The sequence below is a fragment of the Limanda limanda genome, chromosome 15 (genome assembly GCF_963576545.1).
Source record: "Limanda limanda chromosome 15, fLimLim1.1, whole genome shotgun sequence".
Classification (NCBI taxonomy): Eukaryota; Metazoa; Chordata; class Actinopteri; order Pleuronectiformes; family Pleuronectidae; genus Limanda; species Limanda limanda.
In genome coordinates this window covers 21,407,957-21,420,950 of record NC_083650.1, presented here as the reverse complement: position 1 = coordinate 21,420,950, position 12,994 = coordinate 21,407,957, and the positions used below count along the sequence as shown (strand labels likewise).

General features: G+C 42.3%; 2 protein-coding genes across 6 annotated transcripts in view; one reads left to right on the top strand and one right to left on the bottom strand.

The window, feature by feature from the left end:
- fancl (FA complementation group L) overlaps positions 1 to 5,992 on the top strand; it is a 25,737-nt gene extending 19,745 nt beyond the window's left edge. Inside the window, exons 10-14 of the mRNA XM_061087551.1 lie at positions 208 to 253; positions 1,924 to 2,005; positions 2,806 to 2,922; positions 4,923 to 4,994; positions 5,405 to 5,992. Coding sequence (XP_060943534.1) covers positions 208 to 253; positions 1,924 to 2,005; positions 2,806 to 2,922; positions 4,923 to 4,994; positions 5,405 to 5,440 — 353 coding nt within the window. The 3' untranslated portion in view covers positions 5,441 to 5,992. The remainder of the gene's footprint in view (positions 1 to 207; positions 254 to 1,923; positions 2,006 to 2,805; positions 2,923 to 4,922; positions 4,995 to 5,404) is intronic.
- Positions 4,397 to 12,994, bottom strand: part of LOC133020825 (serine/threonine-protein kinase VRK1-like) — a 24,355-nt gene continuing 15,757 nt past the window's right edge. For 4 of the 5 annotated variants that reach the window (XM_061087545.1, XM_061087548.1, XM_061087546.1 and 1 more), the window contains exons 10-14: positions 11,958 to 12,016; positions 9,858 to 10,036; positions 6,956 to 7,099; positions 6,169 to 6,357; positions 4,397 to 5,904 (exon numbers count right to left, since the gene is read on the bottom strand). In XM_061087545.1, the coding sequence (XP_060943528.1) occupies positions 5,512 to 5,904; positions 6,169 to 6,357; positions 6,956 to 7,099; positions 9,858 to 10,036; positions 11,958 to 12,016 (964 nt within the window). In that variant the 3' untranslated portion in view covers positions 4,397 to 5,511. The remainder of the gene's footprint in view (positions 5,905 to 6,168; positions 6,358 to 6,955; positions 7,100 to 9,857; positions 10,037 to 11,957; positions 12,017 to 12,994) is intronic. The other variant, XM_061087549.1, reaches the window with a different exon arrangement.

Sequence of the window (12,994 nt, the reverse complement as noted above, 5' to 3'; positions counted from 1 at the left end):
GAGGAAGCAGTGAAGGTTCATATGGGACAGTGGTGACGCCACAGTCTGTGATGAACTGAAAAACAGCGTTTGAGGGCATGTAGAGGATGTTTTTCTGAGTGTTATACCGTGTACAATAGAGTATGTGCAACTGTTTGTAGAAAAAAAAAGTCATATTCAATTTACATCGTATAACTTCATATACTGTTGTTTTTTGTGTTGCTGCAGTGGTGACTCCTCTGAGGAATAAACTGAACTCCAACATGCACCTGTGGTAAGTTCTTCTAAGGTCCTCTATATCAACCAAGCTTTTACTTGTCAAATAGTAACTAGAAAGGTTACAAAGTTGATTGTTAAATGATGTGTTTTACTCATGTGTAATCGATATTTACTACAGTTTATTTGATGGGATTTTTCAGGACCAAAAACCAAAACCAACAATGTATTTGTCAGTCTTCTTACAGAGTCTGACCTCTTAGGGTTACTCAGCTCCAATTATATATATTGATAATGAGCCAAATCAAAACAAGTGATTGTGTGTAGTGACAAACCCTCATAAACACTCCTTTGTCATCTTTCATCTCATTGAAGGTTTATGGGCCTGTTGATTTTTACTTTTTGGGTTCTGTTTTCCAGCATGGTAGCTGATTAATTTAAAAAAAATGTACACACAACATACGGCTGTCATTGAAACACCTTGGTTATGTTAGAAGCTGTCTTTTCTCATCAGTTTGTTATTTTGCTGATGTGCTCTGCTATGCCCGACATCTAATGCACTTCTGTCGGTCGTGGGTGAGTGATCCCTCCCTTGTGAGTGATCCCATCCTGTTGGTACTTTCTCTTCACTCTAGTCAAGGGTTAAGGGCAGAGGATGTTTTTTATCTTGTTAAACCCATGAGGAAAATTGTGATTTGTTAATATAGATTATACAAATAAAATTTGATTGATTGATTGACACTCGCTCTGCCCCAAACGGCAGATAGACCGAGTTAGAGAACCGCAGGTGAACATACTGGGACAATCCGATTTTGTGATGGTGGAGAACAAAAACGGAGCCAAAAGCAGGTCAATCTTCAACGCTTATTTCTCGGGGCGGTGCACACACTCCAAACAGATGCTAATGTTGCTCTGTGTCTGCTGGATGTGTTAATATGTTTTCTTCATCGCGAGCCAATTTTCTAACCTGTGAGTGATGTTGAGTTTTAATGCCCAAGTAGCCAAAAACCCGGAATAATGTTGCTTTAAACAAATGACACAAATATGTTAGTTTCATGAAAAAATTCCCAGTAATTTAAAAACATCTGGCCTCTGTGGTTTCCAGCAAATGTCACTAAAACAGGAGGTCAAAGTGCATTTGCTGCTGCTTTTCAGCTGCCTGCTGCTGTAAATACTCACTAGCAAATTTGTTGAGCTGGTGAATATTTAGCAGGATGGTTTAGTGATACTAAAAATAAAATAAACTGTGTGGGAACACGACACCCAGCGCAATAGTGTGGCTCCATAGCAGATGTACACACTATACTTGTTAATAGGATACAATAATTGTTGGTTTTGGTCTTTACCTGGGTTTTCATGAACATATCTTCCAGCTTGACAAGCAGTGGCTTTATCACACACAAAGTCACAACCTGCACACCAGGTCCAATACTTTCCAAGCATAGAAACATCTGATTAGTGATTAAAAACATAATTAGGCTTCAAATTCACAGGATTTCAAATCTGTACTGTATTAGAAAATGAGGAGTGATTATGTGTTTTACCTCCCTGCATGACAAATCTGAGGAGAATCTTCCTCCCCCACTGTTCAGTTTGAAGCAGCAGATTTTTTTTTTTTTTTTCAAATACCATTGGTAAAAGCCTCCTAATCATCCCCCAGTGTTTTTGCAGGCTTATTTGCATGTGGTTAATTAGTGTGTGAAGGAGCTGTCTGTGGTCTGCTGGCAGGAACCCGGACTCCAGCGTCTTGCGCAACCTCCGGGATGTTTTGGAGATTGAATTCCCGTCACCTGCCACCCACGAAAAATCTGTATGTCACACAGTTGCCCCCTCCCTCCACGATTACCTTAAGGAGATGTATGTATGTCTCTGTGTGTGATGGGGGTGTATGAACATCTATGAATGCATACTCTCTGTCTGTGTGTCTGTTTGAGCTTTATGAGAGCTTTAACTTATAAGGGGGCGGATGTATTTTTCTGACCATTTCCATATTTCTCTGTGTTTTGTTTCTTCGAAGAGACGGGCACACACATTCTCCTTTAATTGGGTTGTTAAGAGATAATATCATTAGAATAACAAAGATGGCAGGATTCTCTTCACTATCAAATCGCTTTAATTATGCAAAACCATTTATCTCTCTTTTTTTTTTAAACGCATGTTCTTTTCCCCTCCCCTCTCTGCGGATGGGTTGAAAGGGCGTTGTGTTTATCCGCTGTCACCGCCGTGATTAATGCCTCAGCTTCATTAACATTCAGAGGAGTGCAAAAAAGTTGAGTTGACCAGATGTTGATTTTTTTTTTTTTTTTTTTAAACATGCCAACCTCTGTCTTAATGGATAACTCCACAAAAGCAGGAGCTACTCATTACGCTAAAATGCAAACAAGAGCAGGAAGTGTGTGAGAGTGTGTGCATGTGTGTGTGTGTGTGTTAGAAGGTGATGTCAGAACTAGATTCAACTAGATCATTATTTGTTGCTAACTGGTTTCAGAGGTCCAGCACAAAGCTACAGCATCTGTAGCTGCAGTTTATGTGAACAAGCGTACTGAATATTTCCATTTCCTTGCTTTCATTATGTGTATGTGTGTGTGTGTGTTGTGTGTGTGTGTGTAGGATTTCAGCACCGAGTGTGGGATTTGTTATTCCTATCGTCTTGAAGCTGCGATCCCCGATCAGGTGTGTAACGACCCTCGCTGTGGCCAACCCTTCCACCAGGCCTGTTTGTATGAGGTATGGATCGATCACACACACACACACACACACACACGATTGCATTCTATATGAAAATGGATGATGTGTTTGGACAATATCGGCGCTGCAATCTTCAACTTTTGACGTAATTTGAAGCCAGTGTCTTCGCAGTAGTGATCGGGGTGTGGAAGGCAATAACCAGGCCAATCACAAGTCAGCCTCACCTGTCACTCACTACGTCTCCCCCTGTTTTCATAGCCTCAAATAACTAATTACAACTAAACTTATCAGAAACCTGATCACTTCAACATGCATCAGCTAGATGAGAACTCCCTAAAATGATAAAATCATTGGAAAAGATTTTTGGACGTGTATTTTGACTTTAGTTTGGTACATGTCCCATCTGCTAACATGGAGGTGAAGGGGTATATAACCAATACTGCAGACATCCACCAGGTGGCGATCGAGAGCCAGTATATCATCCATTCATTCCACTTAAACAGTTTACTTGTAGACTAGTTGTTCTTCACATAATGTGTGTCAGTGTAAGATATTAACCAACCGTCATCCACCTTCACTCTGGTGGATATGAAGAACTATCTTTCACTCTGAATCTATTTTGCACTTCAAATATTAATATAACACGAGTTAGAAACCTTGAGCCTGACAATTATTATGATTTGAATCGACCGTCAGCATGTGAACATATATTTGTCATGAATTTTCCTGATATTGAAATGAGCACTGACTTTACATAACTTTTTTGAATAGAAATGTATTTGTTCTATTCAAATAATTCCTCCTTTTTTAACGGATCTGTCCAAAGCAACAGTGTATACGAGGTCAAATGGAATTAATTCACTGCATATGACCTGACATGTCGTCAAAATGTTTTAGAAGAATGACTCAAACTGGGAAAAGTGAAAATTACATTAAAAACCAGAACATACCTGAAAGTACAAAATGTTTTAAGTGTCCAAATGATTTTCTGTTGGGCAAGTGAAAAGGAAAAGTTTCCACTTATTCCAAACTACTTTAAGCACTTTGACAGTAACTCAGGGACACACTTCATACACACCTCTTCATTAATGCACAGGTGAATAAAACAAACTCACACTTACATTTACATTTAATAAACCACCCGACCTCCCTGGAGTGCACTGGCTGTGTTTACATTGTGAAATGCTTTAGATTGAAGTGGCTCAACAGATTCAGAGGAACAGATTTACACATGTCTCTCTGTTAACGCAGACATTTTGAAGTTTTAATGCTGCACATTACTAATTTAAAACTGGTGGTCGCTTGCACTGTGACTAGAGTGCATCAATTAAAAGCCAGTGAATCAAGTCAAAGCTCTGGTTGATTCCACATATTTAGGCGTTACAAATTCCAGAAAGCATTATTATTGAAGTCATCAAGCAGTTTTATAGTTAGGAAGAAAAAACACAGATTAAAAAAAATAATTTGATATTTATCAAAAGAGATAAATGAAGAATTAACACACAGACACGAGTTTAAAATTGGGAACATGCATTTTTCTTTAATGTCACAGTCACAAGCGAGAAAGTCCTGTGATGTTGAAGACGTCTCGGTAAAATGGCAGTTTTGAATGTAACAGTATCTAAAACGCAGCCGTGTGGATGTGGCCGGAGATCAGATACTGACATCTGATCTCTGGCTGAGTCAGAGCACACACACACACACACACAAACACGTACAAGGCCTTTGGCTTCACACTCAAGAGGTAAAGAGACTGATGATGCTTGTAGTCAGCTTGTCCCCGTCCTCCATCCATCTGCCTGAGCAGGGATTTACTTTGCTTGAATATGCTTATTTATGATGTATTCAATGATCTCTTGTTAAAAGCTGAGAAGAACGTGACAGGCGGACATTGCAAGGTTCCACCTGAAAGCCCTTACAGTTCTTCAGAGTGGCAGACACTCTTGAATGTGTACATTGAAAGTAGGGATATTATCACACGACACCGACGCACGCGATTCAAGGTGGTGATGGTTTGTTTGTCTTCTCTCGTCCCTCAGTGGCTCCGAGCGCTGCCCTCCAGCCGGCAGAGCTTCAGCACCGTTTTTGGAGAGTGTCCTTACTGCAGCAAGGTACGTGTGCGTAATAAAGGCCTTCACTCCACACTCAATACATATTCAGCGCACTCAATTAGCGCCGCTCTATACAACACATAGCCTTCTCCGCTCTGAAAGGAGACGAGCGTGTTGACAACAATCCGCCACATTCACAGTCACTCCTACCGCAGCTACTTCTGGGATAAAGGAGCGAAGCAAAGTATGTGATACTGAATGCAGCGTATCACTGATTCAAAGTCAAAGACAGTTTGATCTGTGCAGATGATTGGGAGGGTTTGCCTGCTCTTCATCTACAGTCCAATCACATTCAAGAGCCCATTTTCCTTTTTTCATTTCGTATAAAGTCATCCTTCATAGTACTCGTAGTTATAAAGGCTGTCTAATAAACAGAATACTATAAACTGAAGTTTCTCCTTCCGTTGCAGCCTATCACTGTGAAAATGTCGGCTCCGTCGTCCTGAGAAGAGTCTTCCTGTCGGCTCCGTCTCCCGTCTGAGGAGGAGACGGAAGCAAAGACCCCCCGTGCTCTCCATCAAAAGGGGTTAAATGCACTTTGGCAAGCCGCAAAAACAAACGCACCCAAGAAAAAGGAGACGCCCATAAAGACAAACCAGACGGGGCCTATCGTCTGGGTGGGACCAGCTGCCCATCCTGCGCCCGTGAGAGTGGACGTTCCCCAGTCACCACGCCTGTCAGTGTGTTCGGAGCAGGGATCACTGTCCCACCGCTGCTGCTCGCTGCTTCCTGCTCGGTGGCTGTGCAGCCTGTCATCCCGCCCCCCCCTGCAGGCACCGTGTGTTTGGCTCTTACTGTCACAGCCAGGGAATATGGGTGGTTTCATTTGGGAGTGGACTCCTCGCTCCCGTCTCGCCGAGGTCACAGTCGGGCTGTCTCCTTTCCTGGAGGTCCTTCTGAGTTCAGTGTTCTGTTAGAGAGGATGAGTCAGTGTTTGCTCTTTGAGGGCTGACAGGATCTGTTCTACTGTGTTATGTGAATATGTTTAAATAAAGTTGTGAAAGAAATACTGTCGTATGCTTTTATTTCTTTCCTGAGAACAACAGAAAGCCTTCATGCTTTAGAGATATATACAGTGAAATACTTTTGTAATATTCTTCGCACAAACAAAACAGTGTTAATACATTTTGAAAATCAAATCAGCCTGGCTGTTCCTTCCATGTTAGCCTCACACCTTTTTAGACTGAGTTCTGGGGCCTATGGGGGGGCCTCGGAGATAGCATGCAGGAATGGGTCTGGGTCTGGAACCTTCTTCATCCTCCTCTTCATCCTCATCCTCATCTTCACTATCATCTTTATAAGTGTATACAGGTTCAGTCCTTGGCCTCAGTGATCTTCTGACAGCAGGCAAAACCTCGTCCTTCTGTGGACAAGCAGCAGAAGAAGAGTTTATCTTCATTAATTTATCATTTTTTAATGTGTTGATGCTTCTAACACAGACAGATGCGTAAATGAAAACAAATATCGCTGCATGAAAAAGCACGGCCATACACGTAGAGGTCGGTGACAAAGATGCCGAGCGAGTTTGTGGTCATAAGAGCCGAGTTGGTATCATGTGATCGTATTACTACTTTCCTTCCTGCCCTACAACCCCCCCTCATCTGAATCCTGCAGAGGATTTGCTGCAGCAGAGAATCTCTCGCTGTGCTTGTGTGAAAGGAAAATTCAAGAGCACTTAATGGGCCACAGACGCAGCCGGGAGTTGTCAGTACTGTGGATGGTCAGTCTGACTGTCACGGAGATCGGATGTGTCGTGTAAAACATTTTCGTATCTTTATGAAAATGTGGCAGGAGAAATTATACTGTGGCATTGCCAGAGTCTGGGCAATAAATGGGAAACACCGACATGTCAGAAAATGATACCATGCGTAGTTCAAAGGAGCATTTCCCAGGTATGCATCCTACAGGACTATGAATCACCCGTCTGATGCTTTACAGTACTTGGTGGTTTCAGTTCTGACCTGTGACTGAGTTTTAGAGACGACTCGTCCTCTTCTGGATTGAGCCGGCACAGGTTTGGACTTCATTCCCTCCTGTTCCTCTTCATCCATCCCTGTAACCACGGGCTTGGCTTTGGAGGCTCCTCTGGCTCGTCCCGCTTTCTGCTGATGAATACATGTGGAATGATTTATAGCTGAGGAGTGTTTAAAAAGATAAAACAACTGTCTGTCTGTATTGGTCTTTATGTGAGGCCGCTTTGTTAACAGGTCTTTTACACTCTGTCGTGGGATATCTTCCAAAAAAGTGAGAACTTTAATAACTGTTTAGTTATTAACTATGTTTTTTCTTTTAAAGCTGTCTTAGACCAATTTCTCTTGAACAAACTCTTAAGGCCAATTTATGCCTCTCCGTTATTTCTATTACGGACAGATAAGACCGCCCTATCCGTCGTGAAACGTCCTCTCCGAGCGCCTCCGACAGCTTTTCGTACACGTCTGATTTTTCTAACTATCCGTCTTCATTTTGGAGACCTGACGGACCGCTCTTGGCTGTGATTGGTCCGCGAACGACATCATTTCCGTATGACTCAAACTTTCTGTTTACTTGTAGCAACAAACACGAACACAACTATGATTCTACAATTAATGTGACGTGTGTGTTAAGCCAGCGGAGTTGTCCGGCTGACGGTGGCTCGTTAGAGCACTGAGGGCATGTGTGCACGGTCACATACGGTTATAACGAGCTTTCAAAACGGCGCTAGGAGGCTAGGCTAGCGGGCTAGGCTAGCCACCATGCTAACTGCGGTGGTAACAGTGCATAACCCCGCCGTCACGACTTTAATTCCACTTCTATCATGACACTGTTTATATAATACCGTCAGGTTAGAAGCAAACACTGGGTAGTAGTAGTTAGTGTCGGGAGTCCCTGCTGACTGTGTGTGGAAGCTGGGGGGAGCTAGCTCCGGGTAGCTTCTAGCTACATGTAGCCTCAAGCAGATTCAAGCTGTGGAATCAGCAACACAGTTCGGAAACAAGACCGGGGAACCGCTGCGCTACGAAACGATTGCATCAGCATCTTGACCCGCTGGGTGTCACTTTATTTAGTTCTGTTAGTTGCCATGGTTCAGTGTGTGGGACGCAAGCTAACATGTCAACAGAGACACGTGGACTTCTTCTTCCCAAATGGGGTAGGCTTCTCTGAGCTCGTCTTCCGTTGCGCCACCTATGGGTTTGGTGGGGAATTGTTTTTAGACGGATAGTCGTCGGAGAAGTAAAAATCAAAAAGACACTTTGTCTCCCGCTGAGACCTCTCCGAGAAACGGATACGTAGAAGTATATAAGAGCCTTTAATGCCCATCATCAGATCTGAAATAATATATTCCTACGACACTAGCTGCAAATGATTCAGTGAACATGCCCACTGAACGGCCTTTATCTCGGCTGACATTTACTCTGCTCGCTAAACTGCCTGAAAATGGCCACTTCTGTTTAACTAGGGATCAAACTGGCCAGCACTTTAGCAGGGAAATTAAATGACACGAGGAGAGGAGACGAAATCCGGAGCATAATTGGAGACATCGTGTGCTGTGTAAAGTGTGTGTCATCAACTGCTTCAAATTGGGCCGTTGAGAGGGCGCTCTCTGAGCCCGAGGGGTCAAGGAGTGATCCCGGTGAATTTCAGGAGAATCGCGGTGCTCCTCCAGCTTCAGACCTGACCACCTGTGGTTGACATTCTGAGTGGAGGTGGGGGGCGCGGGGTGGAGGAGGTCAACCCTCCACCTCCACTGCTGGCACGCTTCCCCACTCTGGGGTTAAGAGACTCAATAAAGGAAACTGGAATATTTGTGACCAACACTGAAGTTTCTGATTGTTCACCGAGAGCAAAAAAGAACTTATGTAAAATACTCTTCATGATAAACACCAGTGATCAACCTTAAAGTTTACTTTCTGTAGCAAAAATACACACACACAGTGAAATACAGATTCTGTCTGTACTCTGCATTACACACAATTACATTTCCAAATAGAAGTCAGTGTAAAAACTACTGTGGATGTAATTTATATTGATCAGTTACAGTCAACCACTCCAAACATTTAAAGGAAATAGTCAGGTAATGTTTTTTTTATTTTAAGTGGGGTTTTTTTTATCTGCTTCGCAACCGCAGGTAGCAGAACTATCATTTTGATTCGAGCACAGTCAATTAATAGCCCTGTTTTATTGGTCTCTGCCAATAAAAGCACTGATCTGTGTCTTCTTTGCACCAGTCTACAAACACTGGAAAGTAAGTGAACAAATAAGGAGTGCATTAAAAGGAGAAGTCTGTTAAGCTGTCAGTGTTCTTTTGTTTTCCACAGCTCTCTGCTGTAAGGGCTGATGTGCACACACAGTAATCATCCCTGGCTTCTATAGCTGATGTTGAACATGACTGTTTCCTGGGACACACACTGGGGTATCAGGGTGGGAACTGGGTGACTTTCAACTGAGTGCAAGATGGCAGATGGCAAACCAAGTGTCCTGTCATATTCCTATTACTCAAAGAGACCTCTGTCTAAGTTCTCTACCAAGAAGGCCTGATTGATGGAGAGCTGCTGAGATGGTCGAACCTCCAGTAAATACAGATCTTCTGACGCTCTGTTAAAGGGAACATTGGGTTCTTGGTCAAAGACCTTCAGATGACAAACCACCAGATTCCACTTGGAAGTGGACGCATCTTGCAGAGGATATTGTTTTGTTCCGTGCATGAGTTCACCCAATGAACAGTGCTAACAAGGCACACCAGGCCCCCTTTTAACAGAATGAAACCTGTTAGCTGTGAAAAGCCCCTTTAAAGGATCTTTCAGGAGAATACTCCAGGCCTACAGGAATCAAAGAACAGTGATTGCTGTTGAACAGACTGAGATCACATAAATCGGTTCCCCTCACCTTTTCCCTGGTGCCAGGATCTGCGACCCTTGTGGATGATGCCGTTGCTGGACCTTCAGGCATGGAGAAGTCAAGTCTTCCCCTGACAGCACTGGCCAACAGGTCTTTGGCATGCTGGTAGTCTGGTTTATCCTGGTAGCCCAGAGTTTTAACATAAAGGAGGAATGCAGCCACCTCATCTAAGTAGAGGAACAGAGGGGTGTCAGACAACAAGACCAAGATTTACAGCACATCAAATATCACACTTATATTTTGAGAACCCTTCCAAATTCTTTGTGATCCATTCCTCGTGCAATATAGTTTGATTTTACGAACTGCATGGTACTTCTCTAGACTACACTTGAATCCTCAGTATGAAATGATTGCTGGGAGTCTTGAGTCATGCAGCCGCAAAGGCAAGGTGAGCCTTAAAGTGTCACCGTCCAGATAAACATCAGCCTGGAAATGTATGTCCACACAGAGAGCAGATCCGGCATGCACACAGCTATGGATGTGCATTGTGTCCACGTGTGGAAGTGTCATACGCTGTCAGCGCCGATACATCACACACTGGCCAGGCGACGTCTATATGACACACACTGCAGTGGAACTTATATCTCTCTCCAACATACACACACATAGTTGATGCATAAACTGTGTCTTATCTGCGGCGGGCAGCAAGCACCTGTCACAAAGCATACATCACACAACCCTCACGCAGGTGTGACCTCTCCTCGTAAAGAGCAGATAACACACAACAAACTTTGAAAGGCATGCTGATGGGACGGCTGCTTAATTGGTATAAAGTTTTTCTGGAGCCTCTGGGAACGGAAGGAGTGAGCGTTTTATTCATATTGCTGCTTCTGCGACTTTGGACCGAATGAGAATATTTAGGCCCATCACTGCATATAATCTATTTTAAAAAGGTCCTCTTCACATCACACATGCTAGGGCTATTTTCAGGGATTACCAAGGGTTAAATAACCGGAAATCAATCCTGGTATATGTCTGGAATCCTCAATCCTCAGAGTGTGCAAATGTGCAGATGTGTGTTCATACAGATAAAGAATATTATATCAGTGCTGAAACAAAGATACCTTCCTGGAAAACAAGTGTCAGAAATTGCTTCATATGATTGAAAGATTTTCTTTCCCCATAACAGGCAGTAATAACCTCAGATAAACCCAGTGAAGACAGTCACATGCTCTTATAAAATAACAAGTGAACCGAAAAACCTACAACCGAAAAACCTACCTTGTAATGATTCTGTAAAATTGCATTGTTTTTTATTTCTTACATCAGATTGTAGCTTGATTGGGGAGACTACAAGTACTAAACAATACTCCATTATCTAATGAATATAATAAGATAACATCAGAAAATAGCAGTTGCTGAGTAGCCGTTTTTTTTCCATTATCCTAAAGGCGACAAATAAATTCCCAGTGGGTCAGAACTTAGACTCATTTTGTTTGACAGCTGAGAACAACAGCATTTAAACTGAAGTAGAAGCATTACAAGACAAAAAAAAACAAAAAAACATTTTACTGCCCTCAATGAAAACTGATATGTGACAAATTAAACATTTTCAGCTTTTGTTTAAACGTAGTAAGTTGTTTCTGAAAATACGGTATCTGTGGCCCTCGCATGGACTGTAATAAATACAACCAATCCTTTCAATCAGTCCAAATGTGAACAGGTCTCAGAAAATGTGGCTTCTAGCAGTTTTCATGCAGGGAGCGATTATTTGTTTTGGGGGGCAATATGAGGGGCTGGGGTGTATCAGTTGCATCACCCAACCGTAGCTTTAAGAAAACAACAGTCTGCCTGAATAATGAAAAAAAAATGGAATGTTCATTTAAATCTGAAATCCAGATTTGAGTTTTTTTCCATTCAAACAGCAGGAAAAGTTATGGTCAAAATAAAACTTTCTAGAACAGTGACCCAGTTTGCATTTAAGCTTTACACTTTGTGGCGAAGATACCAATAAAGTTCAGTCTACTGGATTTGAGCTGTACCTTGTCATGTATTGTAATCCCAGTTGTCAGCAGTTGTACTGGAGTACGGCAGATAAATAAGCTCATGGAAAAGGTAAGAAAAGGACCCTGCCCTGCTTTGCCTTACCTGTGCTGGCTCTGCTCACTGACAGCTGCTGGACTGAGTGTGGCAGATTATCCATCAGTCTGAGGACGAGCAAACAAAGATAAAACATTGAAGAAGGGGGGACACACTTTATATAAGTCAGAATTAAGGGCAGATAGAATATACTATCAGTTGAATCTAAGCCAAAGCAAACTGTCCTACAGGGTGTTCAAACTGAAAATCAGTACATTATTTTTTCTAATTATTAGTGTTAAAGGTTCAGTGTGTAGAATTGTGTGGTGAATTTGCATGTTCACGCTGAAAACCCCCAACCCTTCCAAACATGAGAGAGAACCTGTGGAAGCCTTCAATTGTCATAAAACTCAAAAGATGTTTAGTTTGTCCAGTCTGAGCTACTGTTAAAAAACACGGTGGCCTCCGTAGAGAGGACCTGCTCCAGATGTAAATATAAAGTATTTAAATTAGGGCTGGGCAAGTTAACTTGTTTAATCGAGTTAACTCAAGTGATGAGTTAACTTGATTAATTATTTTATCTCGCGTTAACTCAGGTTTGATTATTTATTGTTTTATTGTGAAAGTCAGGCTTTTATTTTGTGAAAGTCTGTTGCTGACTGCTGCAGAACAGGAAAAAAGAAAATAATTGGCGGATAAAAAATCGAGTTAACTCGTCACTTGAGTTAACTCGATTAAAACGAGTTAACTTGCCCAGCCCTAATTTAAATATAAATACAATTGGCCGATCTACCAAACAGCCAACACCAGATTGTGCATATCTTGACTTTTCTAGGAAAAAAATATTCCGGAGATCCTGGGATGTGTCCTCCCGAAGTATTGGACTTATTAATGCCAGACTCCTGTCCCAGGTATTGATGGCCCGAGTGTGTAAATCCTCTGTTTACGTAATGTGGAAGTGAGGCAGAATAGTAACTCGAATATATAATACAGTGGAAACAGCTTAAAGTGGTCAAGCCCAAATTGATCACTATATGCCGTTGATTTACTATAACTGTTGCCTAGGTTCTGTATGATTGTCCCAGAACATCAGGGAAAGATAGTGG